Source organism: Populus trichocarpa, chromosome 11 (genome assembly GCF_000002775.5).
Source record: "Populus trichocarpa isolate Nisqually-1 chromosome 11, P.trichocarpa_v4.1, whole genome shotgun sequence".
Lineage (NCBI taxonomy): Eukaryota > Viridiplantae > Streptophyta > Magnoliopsida > Malpighiales > Salicaceae > Populus > Populus trichocarpa.
This window is the reverse complement of record NC_037295.2, coordinates 4,441,915-4,457,201: the sequence shown is the minus strand read 5'-3', so window position 1 is coordinate 4,457,201 and position 15,287 is coordinate 4,441,915. Positions and strand designations below refer to the sequence as shown.

At 31.1% G+C, this 15,287-nt stretch overlaps 1 protein-coding gene across 1 annotated transcript; it reads right to left on the bottom strand.

Moving 5' to 3' along the window:
• Positions 1–7,789: 7,789 nt before the first annotated feature.
• Positions 7,790–9,494, bottom strand: LOC18103043 (transcription factor TCP14). Its single transcript, XM_006377320.3, has one exon. The coding sequence runs from the start codon at positions 9,245–9,247 to the stop codon at positions 8,060–8,062; it is 1,188 nt and encodes a 395-aa protein (XP_006377382.1). The 5' UTR covers positions 9,248–9,494; the 3' UTR covers positions 7,790–8,059.
• Between the last annotated feature and the right edge of the window lie 5,793 nt (positions 9,495–15,287).

Genomic DNA, 15,287 nt, shown 5'->3' with positions numbered 1-15,287 from the left:
TTCTATCCAAATATTAGTTATCTTGAAAAACCGTTGCATAATAGGTTAAGAAAAAATCTTGCATCATGGTCTGATGAATATTGTAGCATTGTTAAAAAGAAAAAAAAAACAAGTAAAAAAAATCATTTTCTTACACATAGTAAATCTCCTATCTCCAAAATAGTTGAAACGAATGCTTTAGAGTTAGGTTATGGTGGTATCCTTAAGTAAGTTCAAGATTTCAAATAACATATTCTTTAATTTATATCTGCACATTGAAATAATTGGCAAAAGAATATTTAACCATCCAAAAAGTAAATCTTTTGATTGTCACGCATATTATAAAATTTCAAAGTGATTTGTTAAAACCAAAGTTTCTCTTACATATTGATTTCAAAGCAACTAAAGAGGTTTTATAAAAAGATGTTCAAAACATTGCATGAAAATATATTTTTGCCCTATGACAAGCTATAATTAGTGTGTGTGTGTGTGTGTGTGTGTGTGTAAAAGGAGATACCAATTCTATACTATATTTTCTAACCAGATAATTTCTCCAAAACATGTCTTGATGTCACTAAAGCCCCACAACAAAAACCAGAATCTCCAAAACCCCCCCAAATCCTTCAAAACTCTTTTTTTCATCAATTTCTTCTTCAAAACAAATAAAATCATGGATTGATATGGTTACTAAAGATGAAGAAACAAATCATTCTCAGGTATAAACTTGGGTAGATTCCCTTTCTAATTCTCAAGAACTATTTCTGGCTTTACAAACTATATGCCAAAAATCCTCTTAGAAAGGTATATATCTTCTCAATCAATTTCAAAGACTAAAGCATATTTTTCCTTTAAAAAATATTTATTTTAATCTTTACAAAACTTTCAGATTGATTTATCTTAAAACAAAAAAAATCAAAAGAAAAATATAAATATATTATAAAACAAAGTTTCCAAAATGTTTTGTTTATTGAAGATGGATTTTTTTAATCTTGATCCTTTAAAAGCAGCTTTAAAGATTTTTCCTTCGGGTTGGAATTTTAAATCATGAGATTTTATAAAACCCCAGCCTTATTTTATGGTAATCCTTGAAATGATAAGTTCAACCATATTTAAACACTTCAAACTTCAACAAAATTATCCTGAACCCACTTATTCTACATGTATTATCCAAAAAAATCCATCACTTTTCTTATTGGAATCAAGCTCTTCACAAATTAATTTCTTTTCCAGTTAGTTTCCAAGCCAAACTACATAACCATTGCTACTCTTATACCTATTGGGATTACTAATATGAATGGTTTGATACTTTCCTTCTCCAAAACTTCAAGGGTAGTCATTCTTGGCTATTCTATTTCAACAACTCTATAAACACTTCAAACTTACCAAAATAGTGTTGTCAATGATGGGAGTATTTTAATCCTTTTTATGACCTTCTTCAACGTCATCCTATGGTTGAAGATAGTTACACATTTTTAAAACAAAATTATAAATCCACATAAAATGAAAAAAGATTTCAACCACTTCTCCATTTCTGTTCAAAATTCTTTGTTCCATGAGTCTTTTTATGATACTTTGATTACAATACTTAACAAGGATCCCTATTCTCATTAGAAAATACAAAGTCAAATAATGAGACTCATTTGCAGTAGAATCTAAGAGCTCAAACCTGTAGTCTTACAATGGTTAAAATAAAATCAAAAGGCCGAGATTAATGACTAAAATCCTCAAACTAAGTTCTTGGCCAAAAAATCTCATGCTTAAGCCCTTATTGCTTTAGCAAAATCCAAAGATGAGTATGTTGAAATCATTAAGTAGTTCTTAGAAAGTAACTCCAAATCAAATTATTATGTTTCCTCTTCATCTTCAGAATCCATAATCGGCTTAAAAAATAAAAATAAAGATGATTGTTTTAACATTCTCCCTCCTATACAAAAACCCTAAGCATTTCTGCTTATATACATATGTGTGTGTATGTAAAAAAACAAGTTTTTAGAGGAAAAAAATATTTATGACTCATTTTTAGTTTTGATCTTTTTTATCAAGCCTATCTTCCTAGGCCTTTAAGACATGTTCTTCTGGTCCTTTATACTCCTAATCCAAAGATTTCTGTCAGAACAAGAAGATAATTTTTTTTTCATTTGCAAATACAACAAAAAAATTCAGTGATGGAAGACGAGGCAGACCTACATCAGACAACCTTTTGTAAACAAGTACACTCACACAGAACTTTCTTATCCTATACAAATAAAAGAGCATGTCATTCATATCCATGGAATGAAAAAAAATGTCATACGTACCTTCCTTCATCGCAAGATGATATTTTATTGGATCCCTGTCAGGTTTATATTTGAGGCATGCTATATAGCTTTCCATAGTTCCAGTGCGTATGTTTTAGAATGTAACGCCAAAAACAAATTAAAAACATGATAAAATTAATTTCAATTAAGTTAATAGTTTACCCCCATTAATTCAAATTATAAAATACCATGCTTGTAATCCATTCGTCAACGATCGATAACCTAATAGATGTTAAACTATATTTTAAATTCCAGGCTATATAGAATACCATTTCCAACGTTCCTGCCACAGAATTCTGTGTATGTATTCAAGTATTATTTTCTTCGGAGATCATATTTACAGAAGCCGGTGATTTGTAATGCCTATTCGAGAGAAACTTTTGGTGATAGGGGACTAGGAACAATGTCTTTGCTCAAAGAACTTCTTCATGACGAATAATCATGAGAGAAAACATCTTTTACCAACCAGATGCAGCTACAATTTACTATCGTCCAAAGAATCTAATGCATGCATTTTATTGGGCCCTATCTTGTTAGTTTGGAAGCATGATTAAGTTGTTGTAATTCATACTAGCTTTAATGGCTGCCCTGAACTTTGTTGTTGCCCATCGAGATGTCATTTCTTCATTCATATAGAAACAGTTAGCAAATTAATGGTTTACCTAAAGACTTTGCCTTTAATGCAAATTTCTTTAGGTAATATAAGCTATGAGCGAATATGCATCTACTAATATCATGGGAGTGTTGGAACGTGTGGCAATGATTGTTTTCAAAGTGTTTTTTGCTCGGAAATACATCAAAATAATATTTTTATTATTTTTTAAAAATTATTTTTGATATCAGCACATTAAAATAATATGAAAATACTAATTTAAAGTAAAGAAAAAAATAAAAAAAATTTTAATTTTTTTCAAAAGCATTTTTAAAATTAAAAAACAAACATATCCTAATTTTTATTTTTATTTTGCATTTCCGTCCTCTCCTCTACTATCGATCTTGCATTTAAGAAGACAAAATCTTCTATATATTAACTTCAAAATCAAATAAGAGAACTCCTTATGACCACTACCCAAACTCTTAAGATTATATTAATGAATCTATAACTTATTGGACCTCTTGATAGAATATCTATGAAGAGATTACAATTTGAATTCGTTGAGTTGTATACATGGAAAGGAATGGAAGGGAAACAACTGTCTTTGACAACCCTGGTTAATTAGCATTCCTCATCATCTTCCTCATGATCAATTTATAATTTCGAGACTTGATTGTTGCTAAAAACTATATATTTGCAGTAGTCGCCATCGTTATGGATTTCACTAGCTAGAATGGGTGTGTGTTCATAAGGCGCTGGGCTGATGTGTTGGTGGTTGTATCATATATGTTGACAGGTCCATTGGATCCCAAGAAAGAAAGAAAAACAAAGGCAACCACGGTTTTCGCTCAAGAATAGAAAATAATTTTAATTTTAATTAACTGATAGATTTTTTTTTTAAGAATAGAAAAGTTATTTACACGTATTTGCAATCATTATTCATAATAATCCATAAAACAATCCCCATTAATTAGTATACGGACACGAGAAATCTTTTCAAGTTCCACAGTGCAAAACAATATCTTAAAAACCCTTGCTTGTAGACTACACAACAAAGTTACATTTACATTTATATTTTACATTTAATTAGTATACGGACACGAGAAATTTTGATGTTCTTTTTTTAAATGAAAAGAAATAATAATTACAAAAATAATATCATAAAAAATGGTGATAATAAAAATATAAATGTGATTGTGATTGTGATGGTAGTAACAGCAAATAAGAAGTAAATAGTGACAGCAATAATAGTATAGTAATAATAATAATATATTTTAAAAATTTAATACCACCATCACATCACAGGGGTGATAGTTGAATAAAAAAATGATGGTAGAAGAAAAATGATATGGATGATGGTAAAGGTGGTAGCTATGGCTGTGATGGAGAAAGATATTGTATAATTCGTGAAGCGGTTGTTGTTTAATTTTTAAAGGTATTTTTTATTTAGAAATACATGAAAATAATATTTTTTTTATTTTAAAAAAATTATTTTTAATATTAACACATCAAAATAATTTAAAAATATATATAAAAATAATTTTAAATTAAAAAATTATAAAATATAATTTCAACTGTAAAAATAAATAACACCATATTACGATGGGCAATAATAATACTATATTTCTTTTTCATAGACTTCACCATCTTTCCAACCATACAAGGCTCGTTCATTGATTCTCTCCTCGTGTTTCTTAATGAATTTTGAAACTAACCCTGAGTGTTACTGCATGTTTGGCAGTCAGTCCACTTTCCACCAATTTCTTCATATCTCATTATACAACTATCTAGATGATGCATCAGATTTAGTTAGAGTTAAAAATACAAAAAAATTAATCGAAGAAATTACAGAAATTTTAATTCTTAATTTTATTATTGAATATTTATTCAAGTAGTATGTCTCTCTAATAGGTTTGGAATTCCTTAAATATACCCAAAAATTAACCTAAACAAACTAAAATACCTAAATATAAAGAAAAATTAATAAAAATCCTAAACAAACTAGAAAACATAAAATTATTAAGCATACTATTTAATTTCCTAATTAAACTAAATAAAAAAAATAAAAAATATATATATTTTCTTAAAAACCTCCTGCATCACATAGAAAACTAGACACAGATACCTTTTTAACCATTCACAATCTGAACATACCAAACACATCATCAATTGATACAGTTTTGTTGATCCCTACATTTGTCCATTTCAAGCATTTCCGCCTCTTCTTATGTGTTAATCATCCATTCAACATTCTTCTGCCAACAGAAACTTTTTTTCAAGTTCCTAATATATTAAAGCGTGTTTAGAAATGTGGTTGTGGTTGCTTTTCAAAATGTTTTTCACTCAGAAATACATCAAAATAATATATATTTTTTATTTTTTAAAAATTATTTTTTACATAAGCACATCAAAACGATCTGAATATATATATATATAAAATAATTTTTAGTAAAAATGAAATTGAAATTTAAGGAACGCGGTTTCAACCGCATTCCCAAATGGAGTGTAAGTCAACAAAAATCTATCTTAAAATCCATCAAACACTTCCCCTCTTTATTTTCTGCATCAATATGCATAGAATGGAAACCTATATATATATAGAAGCCATGAGCTGCCGCAGATTGTCAACAGTTCTCACAAATTTCTACACATCTAGATGATCCTTTGTTGAAAATTTCGTGTTGATTTTGAATGTGTTGTATAGGTGCTAGAAATTTATGTTGATTTCATGTGGATTTGTGATAAGAATTATTGAACACACCACATTAATATAAAACGGATAGAAACTTTACAAATTCTAATCTTTGACAATTAATGGCCTTGGATTCACCCATAGCCACCGTTTTATACACATAATTGGAAGGCCCATTTTTCGCCATCACATATAGTATATCACAATTTATGATTCCTTAAATATGCCATAGACAACTGCCAAGCAGTACAAAGCTAGTATTCAAGTTAGTATTTTTTTTAAAAGTATTTTTTAAAAGTATTTAGAAATAATTTTTTTTCAGATTTTTTTATATTTTTAACATCAGCACATCAAAATCATTACAAAATATTTAAAAAAATATTAATTTTATATTTTTTTAAAATCAAATGTACTTATAAAACTCATCTAAAAACAATTTCAAACGCTATAACAACCTGTGGTTATAAATCACCATAGCAACCCCATGATATCCTTTACAATTTATTAATAGCAATAACCATGACCCTGGTTATTTTCATCACTCACCATGCACTTGCCTTGAGTTTCTTTCAATCACACACAAATGAAGACCCAATCCCTTGTATTTATTTATACAAGTTGATAACCGAGAACTTGAGTCCCAAAAGACTAAGGACTTAACGATTCACAAAGCAACAGGTTAATTATGATTAAAGCAACGTTAATTAGATATCCTAAGTTGTCATTGACTTGATTCCATGTTAGCTTGGTTTGTTTTCTAACATCCTTGTATCTTCTTAGTTACCTTAATATTCAGAGACATTCCACCAACTCAATAGGTACAGGAGGCTAAATTCTTCCCAATTAACTACGAATTTATTAAGATAAAACTAATTCATTCATTTACTGATATAAAATCCCATCTAGTTCGAATTAATTACCATTAATTTTATTTCACAATCCAACCATCCCATCTATCAACTCAATTCATGTGTCCAAATGCATAAAATTGGATTTCAGAAATCAACGTATATAGTCAAAAGAAAACAAAGCAACCTGTTACCTCTTAATTTCGACAACCTTAACCTTTGCCAACTTCGATAATTCTTTTGCCTTTGGCCGGTTTTCCTTCGCCGCCACTACTGCAAGACCACAACAATTGCTTTTAATTAGTAAAACAAACTGTAGCCTCACGATTCAAACTTAAACATACTACAAGATAATAAAACAAACACATGGTTAGCACACAAGGAAATTACTAGCAATTATTTACCTGGCATTACATTTGCTCCTCGTCTAGGCTCTCTTGGGCGGTCCTTCTCCTTCACAAGCTTGCGGATTAGGGTAAAGACTGCTTGTATTTCATGACTAGAGATGTGTGTGTGTTTTTGTGTCAAGATAAGTCCAGGGCTATATGTTATAACTATCAGTTGAAGTTTTGAAAATTGATCTATAGAGTTAAATCGGTCATGTTTTAGATTTGGAGATGATTTTTCTTTCTTTGAAAGATGATCAAGGTTATTGTAGAATTTTCTGCAACCACGTGGAAGCCCAGTCACTAATTATGAAGGCAGGGAGGCAGGCATGCATGCATGCCAACTAGCTGGGGAGCACCACCGGTATTGGGTGGACTCTACCTATTTGGCCAACTGATATGTTGCGTGCTGTGTATTTAAAAAAAAAAAAAAAGCACGCGTCAAGTTCTTGATGGCCGACGGCATTGTAGAATTTGCCACAAAAAAAGAGAGAGGAATGATCCACCTCTTTGTTCGTGTTCGTGACATTGTACATTGGTTCGGGCAATGACCAGCATCTAGGCCCACCACCTGAACTAACAGCTGGAACTGATAAGGTCTGGGCCCCTCCCCCATTTCTCTGAAAAAAATATCTTAATCATTGACGCAGTAAACCTTGAGATTCATGGCAGAGATTTAGAATCAGAATGTGAGAAAAGCAACACTGCAATGCAGTAACATTGTTTTATCTCCTGCTTTAACTTCGACAAAGTTTATTAATTCATGTCCGCTTTCATCACCAATCCATAGAGACTAGCTGGGGGGGGAGAGAGAGAGAGTTCAATTGCCAGTTAGGTGGGAAACTACCATCCATATATCAGAAGCATACACACACACACACACATGTGTATATATATATATATATATAAATTACAGGTAGCAGCAGCTTTGGCCAGAAAGAAGAAATTGCACAAACAATGATGATGAGATGTTCCGTAGGACTGAGCAATAATGAAATGAAAAACCCAAATGAGGTTCTTTATCAAAACCACCCAACACCTGTTAAAATAGTACCGTCTTTCCTTCAAACCCTAGCTAAAACCCCATTTTAATCACTCAAAAAAAATATGGAATAATAATTAGGGAAAAGAAACGCAAAAGAAAAGGAAAACAAAACTCCAGTATTTCAAGAACAATCAAACCTCACGTGTGTTACACATAAAAACTACACAAGTGGAGGGATGATGATCATGATGATGCTCTTGCTTTGCTTGCTCCATCTCTATGAGTGATGACTCGTTGTATCATGCCGATCATCGCTTCCTCCACCACCGCCACCATGATGTGAGTGAGACCCACTCGCCTGTGATTCTGATAGACCTGAAGGTCGGTAGGGATTCAATCCAGCTAGCATGTTCAAATGCCCTTCACTTATCCCACTATTACCACCACTGGCACCACCAATGCTAGTAGACCCCAGTTGCTGGCTAGGCAATAAGGTAACAGGAGCAGGAAAATTCATAAAATGCAACCCACTTGACATGCTGCCTCTGTACACACTACTGTTGTTGACAGAAGGAAATGTCCATATAGGGTCTCCGCTCATGACTTGATTGTTATTGGAATTAGCCAGCATCCAAAAATTTGCTGGAATTTGACCATGACTAGCTGGGATTGCCCCTGCACTGGATTGTAACAAGTAATTCCCCATCTGATGCTGTTGCGATGGTGATAAATCTTGCTCGGACCTTCGTTTCCTGCTTAAACTCTCTTCCGTCTCCGTTGATAATTCCAGTGAAGAATTGTCTCGCAATTCTTGCTTCGCTTGCAGCACTGCATTCAGATTGTTACTAGATTGGAAACTTAGGAATGTCGGTGGTTGTGAGGTTTCTAGCCCAATTCCGGGGAACAAACTCCGACTACGTTGCTGCAGTGAAAAGTTTGGATTGAAACTCCCTGATCTTAGGTGAGAAGGAATTGACATACTTGAACCAGAGCTACGCAAGGATATGTTGAGTGAAGTGAAATTAGCAGGGATTGTGCCCGTGCCTGTGGCAGCGATCACTGCTGGTTCAGCTTGTTGAAGTAACCACTCGATGGTTTCACCATCTGATTTGTGGCCAAGCTCTCGAGTGAGCTGAAAAACCCTAGCAGCGCAGAGAGCTGGCATGCGAATTCTACGACCACGTCCATCCACCTTCGTGTGTCTGTCTTTTGTTGATGTTCGTTTTGGAGGGGGTTTCTTTGATGGTTCAGCAACCTCAATTTGGAGATTCGAGGTAGAGTGATTTGTGTTCGTACTGTTGCTGTTGCTGTTAGGTTCGGTAGTGGAGATGGGAAGAGAAGGGTAAGGAGAAGAGGAAGAGCAAGGCTCGTCTTCTTTCTTTTCCAGCAATTGGAATGGGAAGGTTGGGCGGTGGTGATGCTGGTGATGGTGCTGATGGTGGAACTGATCATCACCTCCTTCCATTATGGCATGAAAATATGTGGGAATTTCTCCAATGGCTTTTCTTTCCCCCTCTTTATTTTCTATGAGAAAAGATTGAATATTTACTAGAAGAGTCTGTATTGAGAGAGGGGCAGAGAGAGAGAGAGAGAGACCCTTTTTTGATTCCTCGCGTCTCTTTTGGGTGCCTGGAATTCCCTCCCTAGAGAATTAATGTTAGAGAGAGGATAAGAGAGGAAGAGCTGGACGAGCTTTAAGCAACAAACATAATGAGTGGGAATTATATGGGGTAAGCTTTAAAAAGCAATTTTTTTAACAAAAAGAAAAAATTGCTTTGTTGATGTGTCGACAAGCTTTTTGTTTTCTTTTTTTTTTTTTTTGGAAAAAAACTCAGGCCCCAACCTGCGATGTTCTTCCCATATCAATCACCATTCTTCAGAACTTAGACAAATATGGCTCAACCTTTCACAATAAAAGTTATAAATTATGGGTTCCTACCGTGTATCGCCTTCCTTTTTAGTCTCCACCAACGTGAAACTGTTGTATCGTTGTGCAACAAGCTCCATTAATTTCCTAATTTGATTTTATAGTGACTATTTTGTATCGACTGTGTAATTTGGATTCTTACTTCACTCGATTAAAGAAAAGTGCTTATTGCTTTGATTGATATTCATTTGAAAGATGGTGTAAGTTAATTATGCATGCAAAAACCCTAGATAAGATTTTTCAAAAAAAAAAAAAGATGTTTCTTAAAATTCCAAGATTCAATGATGAAAGAAAGGGAGCATGGAGGAAAGTTTTGATGTGTTTGTTTGTACAATCGACTTATTGGAAAATATATAATTCAAAGTAATGGCTAGAGCAAGCACATCATCTTGTGATGAAGATTAAGATTTTTCTAGGTGCTTTGCAGTAATTTTAAATCCCTTTTTGGTTTTTTAAAGGAAAAAAAAAGATTTATTTGATTTTGTTGATTACGTTTTTAACATCATGTCTCGTGGATTTGAATTTTCACAGTAATAAAAAAGATTTTTAAGTAATTTGATTTTATTTTTTAAGTTTAATTTCATGATCAAATTTGAGTCAATTTTTATTTAAATTTAATACAAATCTTTAATATATTATTTTAAAAACGAGTATTTTAATATACTAAAATCCCGTCAAACTCGTAAAATAGCTAGGTGTTTGTCATATACATATAACATGTTTTATTATCTGTTAAAAAAACATTATTTTTAAGAATTCCTAATGAAAATATAGGAACAATCACTTTTAGTGTTGAAACGTTGAGTCAATGTTTAGTAAGGTTTTGAAAATTGAAGAGTGATATGGGAAATCAAATGTAAGTTGGGGACTGATTTGTAGTTAATATTTATTTTATTTTTGTGAATCAAGGCAGCGAGGTTCCTTTTTATTGTGGTTGGACAGCCCCTTTGGTTCAGACTCCACGTGAGGTGCTCTTTTTATCATTCAATTTTTAAAGACAATGGTGGCCAGAGGTGGGTCCAATCCCAAGTCAAAAATTTGAGAGACTTATTATTAGGTGGGTCCCATAACATTCAAGCAAGAACCCTGATAGGTGGACTCTACATTAGGATTCTGACACGTGGCATGAGGATCACAATACATGATCTACTGCGGTCACTAGCATCATAATTCACACATAAAAATACTCAACTAACATTTTTCAATTATTGATTTTAGAATATGTTTTTCTCAGATGAACCGACTCTTTTTCTTTTTTTAGGAAACAACCTTGAAAATCATTCAAAATAATTAGACAAAAATTATATTTAGTGACAAAAAAATATATAAAAAAGTTTATTTTACCCTTAATTAATATATATTGCTGTCAAACTTATAATTTTAAAAAACTAATTAGATATTTTTACTTTAGTTTATGATAAGTGTTGAAATTAATAATAATATAATAAAATTAATTATAAAACCAGAACCGACTTGACAGGTTGACCCGAGGCTTGGACTGGTCCGAGTTTAAAAAATAGAGAAATTATTGAATTGGCTTGACAAATCAAAAACCTAGTTCAACCCGAGATAAAAAAACCGATAAAAAACCCGTTGACTTTCTTAAAAAAAATTCTTGATCAAAACAACATTGTTTTGATTTGTAAAAATGTTTTAGGTCAGCCGAGTGACTTGTGACCTAATCTTTGCCTCACGCCGACTTCTGATTAGGGTTTTAAAACTATGATAATAATCATTTTTATCCATATGTTGACCCTCCTTACCCATGACCTGGGGCTTGCTCCGGAATGACCCCCGAATCAAGTTTTAAAATTATGATAATAATCAGTTTTATTTTATGTTGACCCAGGTTGACCTTTCCTTAGCCCATATTGATTCTCAAGTCGGGTTTTAAACTATAATAATAACTATTTTTTCTCATTGCATTGATCTGAATCAACATTCAACCCCACTCTTGACCCAGGCCTTACCCAAGCCAACCCCCGAATCGAGTTTTAAGACTATGATAATAAACTGTTTTTATTATTAGGTCGACTTAGGTTAACCTAATTAACTCATGACTCCGGCCTCAACCAGTGATTTGGGCTTTGCCTCGAATTGATCTTCGAAATGAGTTTTAAAACTATGATAATAACTATTTTTTCTTTACATGTCTTAGTTGGACAATTTTGAAGTTGGGAAATTTTTATAAGAATATTTTAGGAATAAAAATAATAAATATTGTCTCTAGAGATATGTCTCATCTATACCTCTTGTTTATGTCCTTTTTTTATGTCTCTAAAGACATAAATTCACTCCAAAATTATTATAGAGATATATTTATATTTATCTTTCTATCTCTTGAACATATATTTATCTTTATTGTCTTCATCGCTTCTGTTCCTGGGATAATAACCAAAAGGTAAAATATATATATATATATATATATATATATATATATATATATATATATATATATATGAAATGGGCCATCAAAATCTAAGACTTTGTCACCTGAAAAAGTATCATTAACATATACATGAAGTTACAAAGAATTGATATTTATCATTTCTTAGATATTTTTATTTTTTACTATTAAAATCCTTGGTTTTTTACTATCTTAAAACTTCAATTTTCAAATTTTGAATCTAAGTTTGTGTTTAAAGTGATGGTTGTGGATGTTAAGTTTTTTTATTATTATTATTGAATTTGTTTTAAGGATAATTTTAGTGATTTAGTGGAATTGTTTTGTAAATAAAATGGACCTTTTAAGGCGATAACAAGTTTTGATTGTTGGATCTAGAACAACAACAAATAACATATCGTCCAATTTAAACGGAGGCCACCACAATAAATGAATGTATGATATATTGTGCCCTCCTGGGAATTTTTTTTTCCTCTCTTTTTTAATGTCAACAAAGTTTTATTTTTTACTATGTACTTGGAAATTATGTGTTTCTTCCTCACAAAATATTATTTACTTAAACAATGCTTTATTTTCTTTTTTAGTATTAGTTTATTTTTAATTTCAAGGAAGGGAATTCAATACAACATTGTTTTGGTTATTTTTAGCGTTTTTTAGAAAAACTATTTTTCAATTTTAAATTTTTAAATTGTATTTACTAGATATTAGGCTTCATAACTTATTTTAATTTATTTTTTATGGGGTTATCTCAATCTTAAGATCTGGGTTTCAAGGTTGGCGAGTTAATTTGGGTTAACTCATGTGTTTTTTTTTGTGTCTGTTTTTTAATTGATTTTTCTTTCAATTTCATCCTTGAACATTGGGTTAATTGAGATTTTTTTTTTATTTTTTTTCAAATTTATCTTTCTACATTGAGTTTACTAGGGTTTGAACTTTATAGTTTATTTTTATTTGCTTTCTATGAGGTTATCCTGATCTTATGATCTAGGTCGCAAGTTTGGCAGGTTAACTCAGGTCTTTTTTGTGTCTATTTTTTAATTGAATTTTTTTTTTTAATTTTATCATTTGATATTTAGTTTAATAATATGGCAACATAACTGAATATAAACATTAATAAGCAGTACCAAACCTACGAGGTTGAAGGGACTGATTACACCCTCTAAAAAAAAAATTTATATGCATATATATATATTTGTTGATTACACTACTTTGCATGCTCGCACTACGGTAGTGCGATAAGACCAAAAGGTTTTTTAACGTAAAAGAAGAATGTGTAGGTCACGAGGAGTTTTTTGGTATTGTCACTAAAACTAAAAACACGACCAACAAATTGTTTTTCTCATCAAGAAAATTTTTTTAAAAATTATATGTGGATTTAATAAAATCAATCAAGAATTAAATGTATCAATAAATGATAATAAATCTATTTATTTAAATAAAAATTGAGTAAGGAATATGAAATAAGGTTGCATATAATATATGACCTTTTGTCATGTGTAACTCTTTCAAATTCTTTTATTTAATTATGGAACAATAGTTTTTTTTCTTTTTGTTAAAAATGTAAGCTATTTCATATAAGTACATAACATATATTTCACAAGTTTAAAATCAATTTTCTTATTAATATATCTCTTGTTTATCTTAGTGAAAGCATTTTTTTTTTTATAACTAAAATCATTATTTTTGTTAAAAACAAATCATGATTGTTAAAGGAAGTTAAAAAATATTAAAATAGCATGTCTATATTTTGTATGTGATTAGAAGGTAAAAAAAATAATCATAAATGTTATCAAATTATTCTTAAGAAAGCAATTCAATTTGTGAGGAATTGTCTACTTTTTTATATACTCATAATTTGACGATCTGTCTATTCAGGTAGGTGTCGTGAAATTGACTACAGAATCAGATATGGAAGATAACAACGTCAAAGACTGAGGGAAATGAGTTTCGATACTCATCTAAGTCCTCATCAACCATTTGTGGGATGAGAAAAATCAAAATAAAAGCTAAAATCAATTGTCTCAATAGGCACAATACGCGTTTACCCTCGACAAGAGGTTAACATAGGATGAATGCCCTTGGGGTTAAGAGCTATTTTCATGACTAAGCAAAAAAATAGAGAAAGGTGTTCTCCTAGACATGGACCATCAGATGGGAATAAACTTTCCCTTCTAGTTTAGAAATCTGGTTATCCTTACCAAGTTATAAGTAGCTTACTTGATGATCTCGATACCAAACAAAGAAAGTTATGGATTAATAGGGCTAGGTTTGCTTTCTAGAATTGTGACCTCTTATTCTTAACAAGTCAAAGTGACCTACATCGATGTATAGAGTCTCCATCCTTTCTTGCAAGAAAATTTATTCTACTTAAAGATGAAGAGTACCAAGGGCTAGATGAAAGGAAAGAGTAAGCTCGTTTACAATTAAAAATTTATAATATTATTTAAGAATCAATTTTAAAATTTAAGAGTAAGTTAATTAACATGTTAATCTTGTAAGAAAATTTATTCTACTTAAAGAGGAAGAGTATCAAGGGCTAGATGAAAGGAAAGAGTAAGCTCGTTTACAATTAAAAATTTATAATATTATTTAAGAATTAATTTTAAAATTTAAGAGTAAGTCAATTAACATGTTAATTTTTTTAGTGCAAAAAAAAAAAAAAAAAAAACAAAGAGCAAGGAAAAGAAAGAAAGGGGTTATGCTCAGTGCTTGGCCTATTAGAAGCAAACAAGGCGCGCACAAGCATAGAGGCCAGACCTAGCTTTAATTATTTTTTTATGAAGGGGAAAGATGACATGTTGTCTATCATTAATTTTCTTGAAAAAAAATTAACACAAATGACGCATTGACCATTTGCTCAATTTTCAACAATGAAAGTGGTTGGAAATCGGGCATAAAATCAAATTGTCTATTTTGGACCAAACAATTCATTTTCAAACAATTTTTCACATGAAAACACTTAAGGGACACTTTAAAAATCTTAATAAATCCATTTATATCCTTAAAGCAGACAAAAAACTGAGAAATTAACCCAACATCACAAATCTTCCCAAACTTTAATCTACTTTTTCAGCAAAATAATTGCCAAAAACCTCCACCACAAACTATAGATAAAATAATCTTCCCAATTTTTTGTAGAAAGAATTAGTAACTAAAATAATTATCTCAAAAGTT